This window comes from Pelodiscus sinensis, chromosome 21, assembly GCF_049634645.1.
Source record: "Pelodiscus sinensis isolate JC-2024 chromosome 21, ASM4963464v1, whole genome shotgun sequence".
NCBI lineage: Eukaryota > Metazoa > Chordata > Testudines > Trionychidae > Pelodiscus > Pelodiscus sinensis.
The window spans coordinates 1,970,996-1,988,056 of NC_134731.1; the positions used below are offsets into that span (position 1 = coordinate 1,970,996).

The 17,061-nt window shown below is 71.8% G+C and overlaps 1 protein-coding gene and 1 long non-coding RNA gene across 25 annotated transcripts in view; both read right to left on the reverse strand.

The window, feature by feature from the left end:
• Positions 1 to 17,061, reverse strand: part of MYO18A (myosin XVIIIA) — a 93,983-nt gene that overhangs the window by 20,840 nt on the left and 56,082 nt on the right. For all 24 annotated transcript variants that reach the window (XM_075904560.1, XM_075904559.1, XM_075904558.1 and 21 more), the window contains 12 exons: positions 12,779 to 12,888; positions 10,716 to 10,781; positions 10,051 to 10,179; positions 9,621 to 9,764; positions 7,496 to 7,585; positions 7,261 to 7,380; positions 3,609 to 3,720; positions 3,095 to 3,222; positions 2,311 to 2,465; positions 1,628 to 1,751; positions 1,347 to 1,547; positions 104 to 214 (listed from right to left, as the gene is read on the reverse strand). In XM_075904560.1, the coding sequence (XP_075760675.1) occupies positions 104 to 214; positions 1,347 to 1,547; positions 1,628 to 1,751; positions 2,311 to 2,465; positions 3,095 to 3,222; positions 3,609 to 3,720; positions 7,261 to 7,380; positions 7,496 to 7,585; positions 9,621 to 9,764; positions 10,051 to 10,179; positions 10,716 to 10,781; positions 12,779 to 12,888 (1,490 nt within the window). The remainder of the gene's footprint in view (positions 1 to 103; positions 215 to 1,346; positions 1,548 to 1,627; positions 1,752 to 2,310; positions 2,466 to 3,094; positions 3,223 to 3,608; positions 3,721 to 7,260; positions 7,381 to 7,495; positions 7,586 to 9,620; positions 9,765 to 10,050; positions 10,180 to 10,715; positions 10,782 to 12,778; positions 12,889 to 17,061) is intronic.
• On the reverse strand, positions 8,399 to 9,614 carry LOC142819231 (uncharacterized). Its single transcript, XR_012897026.1, has 3 exons — positions 9,260 to 9,614; positions 8,977 to 9,023; positions 8,399 to 8,642 (listed from the first exon to the last, which is right to left on the reverse strand). It is a non-coding gene; the product is annotated as an uncharacterized LOC142819231 (long non-coding RNA).

The window sequence follows — 17,061 nt, forward strand, 5'->3', positions numbered from 1 at the left end:
GCCAGGGGCTGGCGCCCCCCACTCAGCATCCAGCCCAGCAGGCCTGAGGGGGCCGGGCTCACCCGGGGGCCCTGCCCCGCAGCGAGCGGCGCCACCCGCCTACCTTCTTCTGGCACGACTGCCTGGCCTCCTCCACCTCCTCGTCCCGGCTCTCCAGCTCCTTGGCGTGGCTCTGCCGCAGGCGCTCCATCTCCATCTCCAGGCGCAGCTTGGCCTGCGGGCCAGACAGCCCTGCTCAGCCCGAGGGCTCCCACCTGCCGCATGAGCAGAAAGCGACCCCGGGGAGGGCGACCGGGCCTTGGGGCAGCACAGGGATGGGGCCAGCCGAGGCGCGGGGTCTCGGAGGCCCCAGCCCTGACCCCCCCGGCTCTCCCTCCCACCCCGCACGCAGGATGGCAGCCGTGTGTTAGGTGCTGCTGACGCCCGGCCACAGCTGGCCCAGCACCGAGCACCCGCCTGCACCCAAGACAGCCTGTGCTAAGGGGCACCCGGTGATCATCGAACTCTCCCCGCCGGTCGCCGGGGCTCGGCGCTAGAGACGGGGCCTGCTCCCTGCCGGTCGCCGGGGCTCGGCGCTAGAGACGGGGCCTGCTCCCTGCCGGTCGCCGGGGCTCGGCGCTAGAGACGGGGCCTGCTCCCTGCCGGTCGCCGGGGCTCGGCGCTAGAGACGGGGCCTGCTCCCCGCCGGTCGCCGGGGCTCGGCGCTAGAGACGGGGCCTGCTCCCCGCCGGTCGCCGGGGCTCGGCGCTAGAGACGGGGCCTGCTCCCCGCCGGTCGCCGGGGCTCGGCGCTAGAGACGGGGCCTGCTCCCCGCCGGTCGCCGGGGCTCGGCGCTAGAGACGGGGCCTGCTCCCCGCCGGTCGCCGGGGCTCGGCGCTAGAGACGGGGCCTGCTCCCCGCCGGTCGCCGGGGCTCGGCGCTAGAGACGGGGCCTGCTCCCCGCCGGTCGCCGGGGCTCGGCGCTAGAGACGGGGCCTGCTCCCCGCCGGTCGCCGGGGCTCGGCGCTAGAGACGGGGCCTGCTCCCCGCCGGTCGCCGGGGCTCGGCGCTAGAGACGGTACCTGCTCCCCGCCGGTCGCCGGGGCTCGGTGCTAGAGACGGGGCCTGCTCCCTGATGGTCGCCGGGGCTCGGCGCTAGAGACGGGGCCTGCTCCCTGCCGGTCGCCAGGGCTTTTCACAGCAATGACTCACTCCCGATGCTCCCAAGCCCAGGCGGCTCTGTGGCCGGCGCTGGGCACTGCTCCATGACAGGAAGGCGTCACTGCGCTCTCTGGGCAGGGTTGAAGCCGGGTGTGACCCCTCTCCCCCCCCCGAGCCAGGCCTGCTCCGAGCCTCGCTCCAGGCACCTGCTCCAGCAGCTGGATGGTCCCCGCCTGCTCGTCCAGCTCCTCCTCCTGGTCCTTGACCTTGGCCTCCAGGTCCCGCAGCTGCTTCTTCAGCTTGGCCAGCGAGGCCTCGTCCTTGGACTCCTGGGAGGACACGTCCTGGAGCTCGGCCTCCAGCGCCTCCACCTTCTGGCTGAAGGTCAGGACGTCGGAGTCTTTCTCCTGGGCGAGAGCAGAGGGGGAGCTTCAGGGGCCGCCGGGCCCAGCTGGCCAGGGGGGCGGGCAGGGGGGCGGGAGCTCACCTCCAGCTGCTGCTTGAGGCCGAAGAGCTCGGCGAGGAGCACGTCCTTCTCCCGGCTCAGCTTCTCCCGCTGCAGCTTCTCCCGCTGGGCCTCTTCGTGCGCCTGAGCCAGCTCGCTGTCAAACCTGCGCCGGAGCCGGGCCCTCAGTCCCGCGCACGCCAGCCCAGCCGGACCTCCTGCCCCCTGCCCTGGCCCCGCCCTGGCCCGCCCCCCCGCCAGGCTCCCTCTAGCTTCCCCCCCGCCAGGCTCCCTCTAGCTGCCCCCCCCGCCAGGCTCCCTCTAGCTTCCCCCCCCGCCAGGCTCCCTCTAGCTTCCCCCCCCCCCGCCAGGCTCCCTCTGGCTCCCCCCCCCCAGCCAGGCTCCCTCTGGCTCCCCCCCCCCAGCCAGGCTCCCTCTAGCTGCCCCCCCCCAGCCAGGCTCCCTCTAGCTCCCCCACCGCCAGGCTCCCTCTAGCTGCCCCCCCCCGCCAGGCAGACAGCAGACCCCCGGGGAGGCAGGTCACTGTGGGCCCCACAGCCCGGCCAGGGGGCGCAGGGACTCGGGGCGCGGCTGAGCCCTGGCTTGGCCATCCAGCACTGGGCTGCCCCGGGCGTAGCTCCTAAGTCCCTTGGGCCCTGCGGGCGGCACCAGGCTGCAGGCGCCGGGAAGGGCCCCGGGTCGCTGGCTCTGCCCTGCCCCCTCACCTGCGCTGCTTCTTCTCCAGCTCGTGGCTCCGGCCCTGCTGGCCCTCCAGGTGCAGCTTCGTGTCCTGCAGCTCGGCCACCAGGCGCTGGCTCTTCTTCCGGAGCTGCTGCAGGGCGCGCTGGCTCTCCTCGCCGTCGGCCTGCAGGGCGGCCAGCTGCGGGCCGGCCAGGCCGGGTCAGGGCTCGGCAGGGGGCAGGGGGAGGGGGCGCCTGGGGGAGCCCTCGCTGCACGGATGCGGGGGCAGGGGAGCAACCAGCCTCTGGCTGGGGCTTGGCTGCACCGGGGTCACGGAGCCACCGGGCACCTGGCGGAGCTGGCTCCACTTGAGGCGCACGGCAGGAAGGGAAAAGCCGGGGCAGGCGCCGCTGTGGCCCCCAGGAAGCTAAATAACCGGGCACCAAGGGGGCGCAGGGCGGGGAGGGGAGTGCGGCACTGACGTGCGAGGAGTGGGAGAGCTGTGCAGCGCCGGTGTGCGGTGGGCGGGGGGGTACGGCACCGGCGTGCGAGGGGCAGGGGAGGGGTGCAGCGCTGATGTGCAACTGGTGGCAAAGGGGGCCCAAGACAGGGGAGGGGTGCAGTGTTGGCGTGCGAGGGGGTGGGGAAGGGGCATGGTACTGGCGTGCGAGGGGCATGGGAGAGGCGGAGCACTGGCGTGCAAAGGGCGGGGGAGGGGCGCGGCGCCGGTGTGCAAAGGGCGGGGGAGGGGCGCGGCGTGCAAAGGGCGGGGGAGGGGCGCCAGCGCGCGTGCACGCCGCACACCCCGACGGGGCTAGGCCAGCTTACTCGTCTCTCCTGCTGCCTCCTGCTCTGCTGCTCCACCTCCAGCTTGTCCTCGAGCTCCTGCTGCAGGCGCTTCTGGGTGAACTCGGCCTCGCGGACGGCTCGCTCGTACTTCAGCCGCCACTCGCCGCCTGTGGGCATGGAGCCGGGGCTGAGGGTGTTCCTGGGCAGGGCCCAGACCCTGCTTGCGGAGTAGGCCGAATGGGCGGGGGGAGCTCGTGGGCCAGGGGTATCGGAAGGGGGGGGCTAATGGGCCGGGGCAGGGGGGGTGTCTCTCTGAGGCTGCCCTCCGAGACTGAGATGATGCTGCTGACGCTGCCTGGAGGATCCACTGATCAGCAACCGTGATGCCCTGCAGGCAGCTGGGGAAACTGAGGCATGAAGCAGGCAAGTCACCTGCCCAGGGCAGGGAGTCAGATGGGCCATGTGACCCCATGTGGAGAAGGGGAGAGGAGGGGGGTAAGAGACAGCTCCAGAAGCACATGGGGTGGGGGGAGGGGGGGGGTCAAGCCAGCACCTGAGTCGTCGTCGTCGAGCTCCCCGTTGAGCTCCGCCGCCCGGATGAGCCGCGCCTCCATCACCTCCATCTCCATGGACTCCATCTGCTTCTGCAGCGCCTCGTACTTGGCCTGGGGAGAGGAGCGAGCACGTCACGTGACAGATCACTGCTGCGCCCACGGGGCGTCTGCCCCAACGTCTGTACGAAGGGGCCATGGGAGGCGTCACTTGAAAGCTCCTGCCCTACTGACGCCATGTCTGCTACTCGTGCGACACACACGGGCTCTGGGCTGGGGGCGTTCTCCGCCCGAGACAGAGCCATGGGCCCGCGCTGCCTGCTGGAAGGAAGCAACGTCCCTGGCCGTGCTCGCTAGCAGGGCACCGAGGACCGTGGCTCCCCAGGTGCCCAACACACACGAGGGACGTGTCTGCGAACATGCCGACCAGCCGGGCAGAATGGCCGCCGGCATGTGGAACAGAGACAGGACACTCGCCCGCGGGCCCACTCCAGTCGGGGAGACCCGGGAATGGCGAGGACGGTGCCGTGAGTGACTCCATCTTGGCTTCAGTTCTGCTACTGCTGGGTCTGGAAAGCTGCAGAGCTGGCTACTGGCAAGGGACACGGACAGCGTGGGAGACACACGAGGCTGTCTCCGTTTTGTCTCCAGTCTTGCTGCTGCCCCCAGATGCAGCCTTGCGAGGGACAGAGCCGGGCGGGATTGCCGACCCGCCCGCACACGGGATGGACACCAGAGACTAGCGGTTTGTAACACCCCTGCCGAGCCTGTGTCACGTTACTGAATTTGAGGGAAGCAGCCAGATCCCTGCTGCACCCATGGGGGGGTGTTGGCCCCAAAAATGGTATAAAGGGGGCCATGGGGGGTGTTGAATAGAAGCTCCCTGTCTGCTGATCCTGTGTACACTAGTCATGTGAGTGTAGAACGTCTGTGTGTGGAGTTAGGAGTCTGTAATCTGTGTGGAGACTGAATATTTCCCTGCATGTGGTTGAATATTGGGCAGAGCCCGGCCTGTGGACATGCTAATCAGCGAGGCCCTGTGGGACAATGGCACTCGATGGGCCAAGGACACACCTAAAGAATGAGGGCTGACACATAAGGGCTACCAGCAGGGAACACAGGGATAAGCCGTGGGCCAGGTGACCTGCTGTAGCCAAGAAGGGACCAGGAAGGAGGGATAAATAGGCCATGTGGTGGTCTCCATCTTGGTCCTCAGCTCAGCACTTCATCCCAGAGGCAGCAGTGCAGGGATCGAAGAGCCAGGAAGACCTGTGAACCCATCCTGATCCTAGGATGCGCAACAAGGACTCTTAAGCCAGCAGCTGTAACATCTCTGCTAGAGCCTGCATCGAGGACTGGGAGATTCGGTGCATGTAACGTACTATCCTTTAACAACCTTACTCTCAGGCTTTTCTTTCTTGTGGTAATAAACCTTTAGTTGTTAGATGCTAAAGGATTGGCCCAGCGTGATTTGTGGGTAAGGTCCAGAGGGTAAATTGACCAGGGATCTGTGGCTGGTTTCTTGGAACCGGACAGAACTTGTTCGGGGTAGGTGGGATTGGGTGCTAGGACCCCCCACCTGTGTATGAGGCCCAGGGCCATCTGGGGCACGGATATTGCTGGGGTGCCGGAGGGGTTTTGCTCGGGAGGCTTCAGGCAGGCAGCTGAAGTGCTCTGTGGGACTGGTTTGTGGCCTGTTCGGCGAGGTCGCCAGTCTGGGGGCTGTAAGGAGCCCCGAAGTTGAGCAATTCACCCTGAGCGGACGCCCTCAGCTGTGCCCAGACTCGGCCCGGTCCGTCACAGTGGCGTAGTCGGCAGGATCCACAGATCTTGGTCAATTGAGCTTTGGGATCAGGACCCCGCGCTGTCTAAATTTGATTTTTGGTGTTGAGAGTTTGGTTGGGTAAAGAGCAGCTGCAATGAGTGAGCTACAGTATGAAAGTCTGGACAGAGAGGCTCTGGAACTCTTGTGCTTGGAAGGAGGCATTGCCTTTAACGAGGAAGTTTCTAACCCAGAGCTGGCATCTTTGTTAATGGCCAGAAATGCTGCAGAAGAAATAAGAGAGCAGGATCCAGTGAGGAGAATGCAACGTAGATGCAAACGAGAAGTGGAGGAGTCTCGTCTGCTATCCAAACAGAGAATGCAGAGGCGAGACAAGGAATGGGCTGAAAGAGACTGAGAAGCTGCTGAAAGAGAGCGGAGGCGGATCCGAGAACATGCAGAGAAAATGGCAAAGTTGTACAGAGAAATCAGACAAGCTGAAGAAGCCGCTGCCAGATTTGAACTTCAACCTAAGAGAATAGGAGCGCAAAAGGGACTGCGTCCTCCTGAAGGTCCGATGTAAAACCGTGGGGGTATGTGGTGTGACTAGGACATGGCTAATGTTGTAACCCAGCCCCAAAGTATGTACGGGATTGGTGAGGGGGTACAGGTAACTCTGGGAAGTTTTCTGGGGCTAGTCAATCTTATTGTAACCAAAAGAAAAGTGTCTCTAAATGTTGGCCTGTGGCAGGTAGCCATGAATCTGCGAGTGAGGCTTCTAAGGGCCTGTCGAGTGCCTCAAAGTCGAGGCTGAAATAAGCACCAGGGCGGAAAAAGCCCAGAAATCAGAGAAAGTTTTCTGGGGCTGGTCAGTCTCCCTGTAACCAAGGGGAAAGTGTCTCTACATGTGTGCCTGTGGCAGATGGCTGTGTGTCTGTGCAGGGGGGCAGGGAGCCTATGGGTGAGGGCCCGTCTGATGCCTCAGAGGTGAGGCTGGAATCAGAACCAGGGCAGGAAGAGCACAGAAATCAGGGAAATGTTTCTCTGGGGCAGCCTGGAGTGGCTGGCCAGAGCGGAGTTTTAGTTGAGGAGTTGGTGGCTGGTGAGGTTTGTGGAATTGAACCTGCACAAGGTGAGAAGGAGAGGTGTGAAGCACAGTGGGTGCGAGCTGGCGATTTGGCTGGTGGAAGTAGCAGTAGATCAGTAAAGGAAGCTGTCTCAGTGTCTAGCTGTTTGCCTGAAATTAGCCAGGGGTGTTGGGACGAGGGAGAAGCTGTCTCTGGTTTCTGTCCGTGTGTGGGGAAGAGTTTCTGCCGTTGTCTGAGGAAGGTGCCCCACAGCCTGTGATGGCTGAGAGCAGGGCTGTTGTCCCTGACTTGGGTCTGGGTACAAAGAAGGCCCAGAAAGGAGGTGGCTCTAAGTTTGCGTCTGCTGGGGAGTAGGATGCTGGGACTTGGGTAGATCCAGGCAGTGTCGTGCCAGAACCCCAGAGACCAGACAGTGGTGACACTGATGTTGTGCCTGATGCTGCTGTGTTGCTGGAAGAGGGGGGAGCGACTCTGTGGGACCAGGGTGACCCCTTAGCCCAGGCACAAGGAGAGATTGATGGCATGTTAACTCTGGAGCCTAATGATGGTGTGGACGTTTACAGCCATCTAGAGAGCTGCAGAGAGGTGCCTCTGACCTTGTATCTTGTGAGTCTGTCTGTGTGCCTGAGAGGGGATTGTCTGTGAATCCACCAGAGGGGCTGGAGATGACTCAGGGAGTAAAGGAATTGCAGGAGGAGTTGGTTGGGGCTCAGCAGGGTAACGCTGCTGCAGAGCCAGAGAAGGGTGAACTGTTGCTTAAGGAAGCTCATAGGGAGGAGAGTCCCGTGGCACAAGGGCCCTCACCTGCAGCTCCTTCATCTCCTTCTCGGCCCGCAGCCGCTCCGCCGTCTCCGCGTCCAGCAGCTGGGAGGCCGACTCGCCCGTGTGCCGCTCGTCCGTCAGCTCCGCCGTCAGCTCCGCCACCTGCGAGCAGCAGGGCTAGGCTCAGCGGGCAAGGGGGGGAGAAGGGGCCTGCCTGGAGACCATCCCTCCCCCCGGGCCAGGCAGCGGGCCCAGGTCCAGGCCCGGCCGGACGTACCCTGCTCTCCAGCCGGCTGCTGCCCATCCGCAGCTCGTTCCGCTCGCTCTCCACCTTCTCCAGCTTGCTCCTCAGCTGCTGGATCTCCTCCTGGGGCAGAGACAGCGATGAGGGCGGCAGGTCCACCGAGAATGGGGGGGCAGGAAGCCTGCAGCTGGGGGGTCATCCCCAGACGGGGGGGCAGGGCTGTGATGGGAGACCCCCCCCCAGCAGCAGGAACTGAGAACTGAGCTGTTAGCGCCTCGCTCCAGTTTGGGGGCGGCTGGCTCCCCCGGGGGAGGGGCAGCTCAGGGGCGGGGGGCTCTGCGCTCAGCTCTCTGCGTGGCCCCCCGCCACCGTGCCCCACGAGATGTCACTTTCAATCCCGTCCTCGGCGTGAATCCCCCATGTGCTCCCCTGCCCCCCCGGCAGAGGGCCCGGGCTGGTGGGGAGTGCGGAGAGCGGGGCCGGGAGGGAGCATGGAGCTGGGGGGGAACATGGGGCCAAGGGGAGTGCAAGGCCGGGAGGAAGCGTGGGGGCCGAGGGGAGCGCAGGGCCAGGGGCCAGCAGGGAGCGTGGGGTAGAGGGGGCTGGGGGGGGAGCGTGGGACTGGGGGGGGCGGGGAGCACGGGGCCGGGAGCCAGGGGGGAGTGCGGGGCCGGGGGGAGCGCGCAGGGCGGAGGGGACCGGGGGGGAGTGTGGGGCCGGGGGCCAGCAGGGAGCGCAGGGCGGAGGGGGCCGGGGGGGGGGCGCGGGGCCAGGGGGAGTGCGGGGCCAGGGGGAGCATGGAGCCGGGGGCCAGCAGGGAGCGCAGGGCGGAGGGGGCCGGGGGGGAGCGCGGGGCCAGGGGGAGTGCGGGGCCAGGGGGAGCATGGAGCCGGGGGCCAGCAGGGAGCGCAGGGCGGAGGGGGCCGGGGGGAGCGCAGGGGGCCGGGGGGAGCGCGGGGCCGGGGCTGTTGGGGAGCTAAGCGCAGGGACCTGCCAGGCCCACACGCAGCGCAGCCGCCAGGGGCACACGGCTCCATTCTCCACGCCTAGTAATTGGGCCCCTGCAAATGCAGCCGCTCGCTGCGCTAATGACACGCTGATTCACAAATGAGCCTGTTCTTGCTCCCTGCCTGGAAGGAGGCTGCGTGAGAGACGCGCGGCACCTTACAGCCTCGCACGCCTCCCCCGTCCGCACGCACCCCACGGCCTCCCCCTCGTCCTCGCACGCCTCCCCCGTCCGCACGCACCCCACGGCCTCCCCCTCGTCCTCGCACGCCTCCCCTATCGCCATGTGCCCCACGGCCTCCCCTCGTCCTCGCACGCCTCCCCCGTCCGCACGCACCCCACGGCCTCCCCTCGTCCTCGCACGCCTCCCCCGTCCGCACGCGCCCCACGGCCTCCCCCTCGTCCTCGCACGCCTCCCCCGTCCGCACGCGCCCCACGGCCTCCCCCTCGTCCTCGCACGCCTCCCCCGTCCGCACGCGCCCCACGGCCTCCCCCTCGTCCTCGCACGCCTCCCCCGTCCGCACGCGCCCCACGGCCTCCCCTCGTCCTCGCACGCCTCCCCCGTCCGCACGCGCCCCACGGCCTCCCCCTCGTCCTCGCACGCCTCCCCCATCGCCATGTGCCCCACGGCCTCCTGCCCTCGCACGCCTCCCCCGTCCGCACGCGCCCCACAGCCTCCCCCTCGTCCTCACACGCCTCCCCCGTCCGCACGCGCCCCACAGCCTCCCCCTTGTCCTCACACGCCTCCCCCGTCCGCACGCGCCCCACGGCCTCCCCCTCGTCCTCGCACGCCTCCCCCATCGCCATGTGCCCCACGGCCTCCTGCCCTCGCACGCTTTCCGCCGTCCGCACGCGCCCCACGGCCTCCTGCCCTCGCACGCTTTCCCCCGTCCGCACGCGCCCCACGGCCTCCTGTCCTACCACAGCTCCACCTGGGCGTGCAACACGCACCCTGGCTCCTCGCACGGCAGGGGGTCGCAGCGGCAGAGGCCAGACCAGAGGAGCGGCTCAGGCTCAGCACCGTGCGCCCCAGAGCGGGCAGGCCCAGGGCCGTGGGCTCCCTGCCCAGCCGCAGCGCTGCCCCCACCCGGCTGCAGGCAGGGGCCCGATCCCCGTGCGCCCCCCCCCCCCGGGCAGAGAGGACCCTACGCACGTCTTTGCCCCGGATCTGCTCCTCGCTCAGCTGCACTTCGATGAGGGGCCGCACCGTGGTGAAGAGCTTCCACCAGGGCCAGTCCTTCACCCCCTTGTTCTTCTTGATGTTCTTCTGCAGGCAGCGGATGGCCAGCTCCTGGATCTGGGGAGAGCCGCCGGGTCAGGCCGCTCCAGAGCCGCTGCCGCTCCCCGGGGACCCCGCGCTGGCTCGGCCCCCCCAGGAACCCCCCGACGGGCAGGCCCCACACGGAGAACACGGAGCTGGGGCCCGGAGCCACACTCAGCCCCTCGCAGCGCCCCGGGGCCCGTCACTCGGCCAGACGCTGGCGGGAGATTCCTCTGGTGCCCCAGCTGGGCCCTCGCCCCCACGGCCCGGCGGGCAGGACGCCCCCTCCCCGGGAAGGCCAGCGGGGAGCTGAGCCGAGTACCTTCCGCTTCTTGAAGTGCTGGCGGGCCAGGAAGCCCCGGCAGGCGGCCTGGAAGAGCGCGATGCTCCTGCTCGTCTGCGCGTCCCGCTGCTCCTCCAGCCGGGCCAGCGTCCCTGCCCGGAAAAACACCTGGGGGGAGCCGGCTTGTGAGCAGAGCCGGCCGGGCCCCTGGCACCGGGCGCTCTCCAGCCGGCCTGGCCCGCCCGGCCTCCCTCAGCCAGGGCAGGGAGCAGCTGCGGGTCCGGGGGGCTCTCCGGTGCCCAGCACTGTCCGTGCCCTCAGCCCCGCATCGCTCGCCCCACACTGCCCCGGGCCGCCCTGCTCCAGAGCCCCAGCCCCGCAAAGCTGGAGCTGAGCAGCGGCTGGGATGCAGGGCCGCAGGAGGGACCCGTGGGGCTGGCCCCGGACAGATCCGCTGTCAGCTGCTGCCTCCGAGCAGCCAGGCTGGGATAACGGTGCCGACGGGATCGGGACTGGCTGCTTCGGCCAGACGCTCGCAGGAGGGACCCCGAACACGGCCCACGAGGGGCCAGCAGCGCCCTGGGAGGAGGCAGCCAGCCGGCCTGTCTGGGGCACAGGGGAGCAGCCTGGCCCCAGGGCCCCTGCTGCCTGTACCCCGAAGGGGGGCCGGGCCGGCAGTGCCCCGAGCGCCGGCGGAAACGTACCCGGCTCAGGCCCATGTGGTAGCTGCTCTTCTCCAGGTCCAGCGACTCCAGCAGCTCCTCCACCGCCTGTGGGGCGAGGCGCGGGGGTCAGTGCGGCCGCCAGGCCCAGCCCCACGGAGACGCCCAGCGCTGGGAGAGCCCGGGTCTAGCCAGCCCTCGCTGGCAGCAGAACCCCGGCGTCCCCTCCCCCGCTGGGCACGGGCCCGGCGCTCGGGGGGCTCCCCCCGTCCCGCACGCCCCCCGGAGCGTCGCTCGCCCCCGCTTCCGGGGGGAGGCCCAGCGACTCAAGGAGGCCTTTGTCTCCCGAGCGGCCTGGCCTCCCGGCCCCTCCCCACGCAGCTCAGTGCATCGCTCAGCGCCTGCCAGCCTGGCCACGGGTCGCGCCCCACCGCCGGCAAGGGCTGCAGGGGAGCCCTCCTCTGCCCCCCGGCCTCTGCCCAGGCCGCCCCCCGGACCCTTCCCCGGGCCGCCCCTCGCTCACCCTGCCCCCCCCCCGGACCCTTCCCCGGGCCGCCCCCCGCTCACCCTGCCGCCCCCGGACCCTTCCCCGGGCCGCCCCTCGCTCACCCTGCCCCCCCCCGGACCCTTCCCCGGGCCGCCCCCCGCTCACCCTGCCCCCCTTCCCCGGGCCGCCCCCCGCTCACCCTGCCCCCCCCCGGACCCTTCCCCGGGCCGCCCCCCGCTCACCCTGCCCCCCCCCCCCCCGGTCCCTTCCCCGGGCCGCCCCCCCGCTCACCCTGCCCCCCCCGGTCCCTTCCCCGGGCCGCCCCCCCGCTCACCCTGCCCCCCCCGGACCCTTCCCCGGGCCGCCCCCCGCTCACCCTGCCCCCCCCGGTCCCTTCCCCGGGCTCCCCCCGCTCACCCTGCCCCCCCCGGACCCTTCCCCGGGCCGCCCCTCGCTCACCCTGCCCCCCCCGGACCCTTCCCCGGGCCACCCCCCCTCACCCTGCCCCCCGGACCCTTCCCCGGGCCGCCCCCCGCTCACCCTGCCCCCCGGACCCTTCCCCGGGCCGCCCCCCCTCACCCTGCCCCCCCCGGACCCTTCCCCGGGCCGCCCCCCGCTCACCCTGCCCCCCCCGGACCCTTCCCCGGGCCGCCCCCCGCTCACCCTGCCCCCCGGACCCTTCCCCGGGCCGCCCCCCCTCACCCTGCCCCCCCCCGGACCCTTCCCCGGGCCGCCCCCCGCTCACCCTGCCCCCCCCGGACCCTTCCCCGGGCCGCCCCCCGCTCACCCTGCCCCCCGGACCCTTCCCCGGGCCGCCCCCCGCTCACCCTGCCCCCCGGACCCTTCCCCGGGCCGCCCCCCCGCTCACCCTGCCCCCCGGACCCTTCCCCGGGCCGCCCCCCCTCACCCTGCCCCCCGGACCCTTCCCCGGGCCGCCCCTCGCTCACCCTGCCCCCCCCCGGACCCTTCCCCGGGCCGCCCCCCGCTCACCCTGCCCCCCCCCGGACCCTTCCCCGGGCCGCCCCCCCTCACCCTGCCCCCCGGACCCTTCCCCGGGCCGCCCCTCGCTCACCCTGCCCCCCCCCGGACCCTTCCCCGGGCCGCCCCCCGCTCACCCTGCCCCCCGGACCCTTCCCCGGGCCGCCCCCCCTCACCCTGCCCCCCCCCCCGGACCCTTCCCCGGGCCGCCCCCCGCTCACCCTGCCCCCCGGACCCTTCCCCGGGCCGCCCCCCCTCACCCTGCCCCCCCCCCGGACCCTTCCCCGGGCCGCCCCCCGCTCACCCTGCCCCCCGGACCCTTCCCCGGGCCGCCCCCCGCTCACCCTGCCCCCCTTGCACTACCTGTCCAGCCCTGCCGTGTTCTACGCTCTCTCGGTGCCTAGCCATGAAACAGCCCCCGGCCCAGCCCGCAGCCCCTCTCCCTGCCCAGCACCCAGCGACACGCCAGGTCCCGGGCGCAGAGAGGAGCCGGGCACACGCCGGGCGCCCCACTAGAGGGTCGGGCGAGCAGCCCCGTTCTCAGCCCTGTGGCACCGCTGGGTGTCATGGGCGCTCCCCTCCCCTGCCCCAGCAGGCACTCCGGAGAGCTGGGCCGCCCGGCTCTGCGCCCGGCACGCACCCGCCTCTCGTCCGTGACGATGTAGTTCCGCCCATGCTTCTTGGTCAGGTGCGGGGCCAGGACGTCGAAGCGGCGCCGGAACTCCGAGAAGACCATGTGGTCCGGGTAGCCTGCGGGCAGAGCGCGGGAGAGCGGGATGGCACCGGGCCACGGCGGTGAGCACAGGCTGGGCATGGCTGGGCCCTGCGGGGCAGGGACGCTGGGGCACAGAGACCCTCCCTGGCCCCCACCACCCCAGTCTCAGGCCGTGCCCCTCACCTCCTGGCTCTGCCAGGTGAGGCAGCTGGCAGGATACCACGCAACAGGCCGCTCTGACTGCCCGTCTCCCTGTGGACGGGCCGGCTGGGCCGCGGGGAGAGGAACAGCGAGCTAAGCACACCCAGCCACGGGCGTGCGCCCACCTCTGGGGAGGGGCCTGCCAGCACCAGGCAAGGGCAGGCGAGCCCCGGGGACGCAGCGTCTGCTGCTGAGTCCATCCGCTCAGGAGAGTCCTGCCAGGAGCAGCAGGGCCAGCACGGGGGCGCCGTGCACCACAGCTCGTGCGAGGGGCCCACGTGAGGTGCCCACGGAAGGCTGGTGGCACGCTGAGTCGGTCTGTGCTGCACAGTGCCGGGCGCGGGCCTGCGAGGCCTTGCTGGCCGTTGCAGCCGGCAGCCGAGCTCGGTGGGGCTGGTTTGGTGCCGGGCAGGGAGGACCCCAGACCTGGGCTGTGTCGCCCTGATCTGAGCCCCTCGGCAGCGCCCCCAGAAACTCCCATTGCCCGGGGCAGGGGGCCCACTAAGAAAACGGCAGCTGGAGGCTCCTCTCTGCGAGTCCCGGGCAGAGCCCAGCCAGGCGGCAGAGCTGGCCGGGCACACGGCCCCTAGGACCGCATCCTGCTGAGCCCCCTCCTGGCCGGCACCCCGGGGAGCTTCATGTGGCCCCTGCTTGGTGACGCTGGCTCCGGAAAGACCCGGCTCCAGGCCCCGCTGGGGACAAGCGCCCGGGGAGCTCAGGCCCAGACCGGGGTGGGCCAAAGGGCCCCCATGGGCCAGATCCGGCCCGCCAAGCGGCTAGATCCATCCCGCGGAGGCCCTGCCGCGCCCCCACCCCCGGCCAATCGGGGCTTGGGATAGCGCATGAAGTTTCCTCCGCCCTGCCAGGAGTGTGCGGCGCTTCTAAGCGCCTTGCGCACCTCGCGGGGGGGGCAGGCGGAGGCTCCGCCCCCACTCCCTGATTGGCCAGGGGGAGAAGAGGGAGACCCGCGTGGGATCAGGGCCGGGCAGTGGGTTCGGGACCCCAGCCGGTGCTGTCTCATCAAGAGAGGCCTCGCCGCCCCCCGCTGATCCCGCCCGGCGCGGGGGAGGGGGCGCGCCCAACGGCACCCCCTTTCTAAGGGGGGCTGAGTGCCCTGAGGCGACAGCCTCTGCCCAGGCTGCCCCTGGCCTCCGCGCGGGGGCCAGCACGGACCCTGGAATCCATTTCAGGCATCCACCGTGTCACAACCCCCTCGGAAAATTCCCCCCAAGTCCCATGGCCCCTCCACGGCCCCCCCCCCACACCTTCCCAGCGCCCCGTGGCCCCTCCACGGCCCCCCCCCCGCACCTTCCCAGCGCCCCGTGGCCCCTCCACGGCCCCCCCCACGCACCTTCCCAGCGCCCCGTGGCCCCTCCACGGCCCCCCCCACGCACCTTCCCAGCGCCCCGTGGCCCCTCCACGGCCTCCCCCCACACACCTTCCCAGCGCCCCGTGGCCCCTCCACGGCCCCCCCCACACACCTTCCCAGCGCCCCGTGGCCCCTCCACGGCCCCCCCCACACACCTTCCCAACGCCCCGTGGCCCCTCCACGGCCCCCCCCCACACACCTTCCCAGCGCCCCGTGGCCCCTCCACGGCCCCCCCCACACACCTTCCCAGCGCCCCGTGGCCCCTCCACGGCCCCCCCCACACACCTTCCCAGCGCCCCGTGGCCCCTCCACGGCCCCCCCCACCGCACCTTCCCAGCGCCCCGTGGCCCCTCCACGGCCCCCCCCCCGCACCTTCCCAGCGCCCCGTGGCCCCTCCACGGCCCCCCCCCCCGCACCTTCCCAGCGCCCCGTGGCCCCTCCACGGCCCCCCCCCCGCACCTTCCCAGCGCCCCGTGGCCCCTCCACTGCCCCCCCCCCACACCTTCCCAGCGCCCCATGGTCCCTCCACGGCCCCCCCCACACACCTTCCCAGCGCCCCGTGGCCCCTCCACGGCCCCCCCCACACACCTTCCCAGCGCCCCGTGGCCCCTCCACGGCCCCCCCCACACACCTTCCCAGCGCCCCATGGCCCCTCCACGGCCCCCCCCACACACCTTCCCAGCGCCCCGTGGCCCCTCCACGGCCCCCCCCCCACACCTTCCCAGCGCCCCGTGGCCCCTCCACGGCCCCCCCCCCCCACACCTTCCCAGCGCCCCGTGGCCCCTCCACGGCCCCCCCCCACACCTTCCCAGCGCCCCGTGGCCCCTCCACGGCCCCCCCCACACACCTTCCCAGTGCCCCGTGGCCCCTCCACGGCCCCCCCCACACACCTTCCCAGCGCCCCGTGGCCCCTCCACGGCCCCCCCCACACACCTTCCCAGCGCCCCGTGGCCCCTCCACGGCCCCCCCCACACACCTTCCCAGCGCCCCGTGGCCCCTCCACGGCCGCCCCCCACACACCTTCCCAGCGCCCCGTGGCCCCTCCACGGCCCCCCCCCACACACCTTCCCAGCGCCCCGTGGCCCCTCCACGGCCCCCCCCACACACCTTCCCAGCGCCCCGTGACCCCTCCACGGCCCCCCCCACACACCTTCCCAGCGCCCCATGACCCCTCCACGGCCCCCCCCACACACCTTCCCAGCGCCCCGTGGCCCCTCCACGGCCCCCCCCCACACACCTTCCCAGCGCCCCGTGGCCCCTCCACGGCCCCCCCCACACACCTTCCCAGCGCCCCATGACCCCTCCACGGCCCCCCCCACACACCTTCCCAGCGCCCCATGGCCCCTCCACGGCCCCCCCCGCACCATCCCAGCGCCCCATGGCCCCTCCACGGCCCCCCCCCACACACCTTCCCAGCGCCCCGTGGCCCCTCCACGGCCCCCCCCGCACCATCCCAGCGCCCCATGGCCCCTCCACGGGCCCCCCCCCACACACCTTCCCAGCGCCCCATGGCCCCTCCATGGCCCCCCCCCACACCTTCCCAGCGCCCCATGGTCCCTCCACGGCCCCCCCCGCACCATCCCAGCGCCCCATGGCCCCTCCACGGCCCCCCCCCACACACCTTCCCAGCGCCCCATGGCCCCTCCATGGCCCCCCCCCACACCTTCCCAGCGCCCCATGGCCCCTCCACGGCCCCCCCCGCACCATCCCAGCGCCCCATGACCCCTCCACGGCCTCCCCCCACACCTTCCCAGCGCCCCATGGCCCCTCCACGGCCCCCCCCGCACCATCCCAGCGCCCCATGGCCCCTCCACGGCCCCCCCCCACACACCTTCCCAGCGCCCCATGGTCCCTCCACGGCCCCCCCCACACACCTTCCCAGCGCCCCATGGCCCCTCCACGGCCCCCCCCCAACACCTTCCCAGCGCCCCATGGCCCCTCCACGGCCCCCCCCACACACCTTCCCAGCGCCCCATGGCCCCTCCACGGCCCCCCCCGCACCATCCCAGCGCCCCATGGCCCCTCCACGGCCCCCCCCACACACCTTCCCAGCGCCCCATGGTCCCTCCACGGCCCCCCCCACACACCTTCCCAGCGCCCCGTGGCCCCGCCACGGCCCCCCCCACACACCTTCCCAGCGCCCCATGGCCCCGCCACGGCCCCCCCCCACACCTTCCCAGCGCCCCATGGCCCCTCCACGGCCCCCCCCGCACCATCCCAGCGCCCCATGGCCCCTCCACGGCCCCCCCCGCACCATCCCAGCGCCCCATGGCCCCTCCATGGCCCCCCCCACACCATCCCAGCGCCCCATGGCCCCTCCACGGCCTCCCCCCACACCTTCCCAGCGCCCCATGACCCCTCCACGGCCTCCCCCCACACCTTCCCAGCGCCCCATGGCCCCTCCATGGCCCCCCCCGCACCTCCCCAGCGCCCCATGGCCCCTCCACGGCCCCCCCCGCACCTCCCCAGCGCCCCATGGCCCCTCCACGGCCCCCCCCACACCTTCCCAGCGCCCCATGGCCCCTCCACGGCCTCCCCCCACACCTTCCCAGCGCCCCATGGCCCCTCCACGGCCCCCCCCGCACCATCCCAGCGCCCCATGGCCCCTCCACGGCCTCCCCCCACACCATCCCAGCGC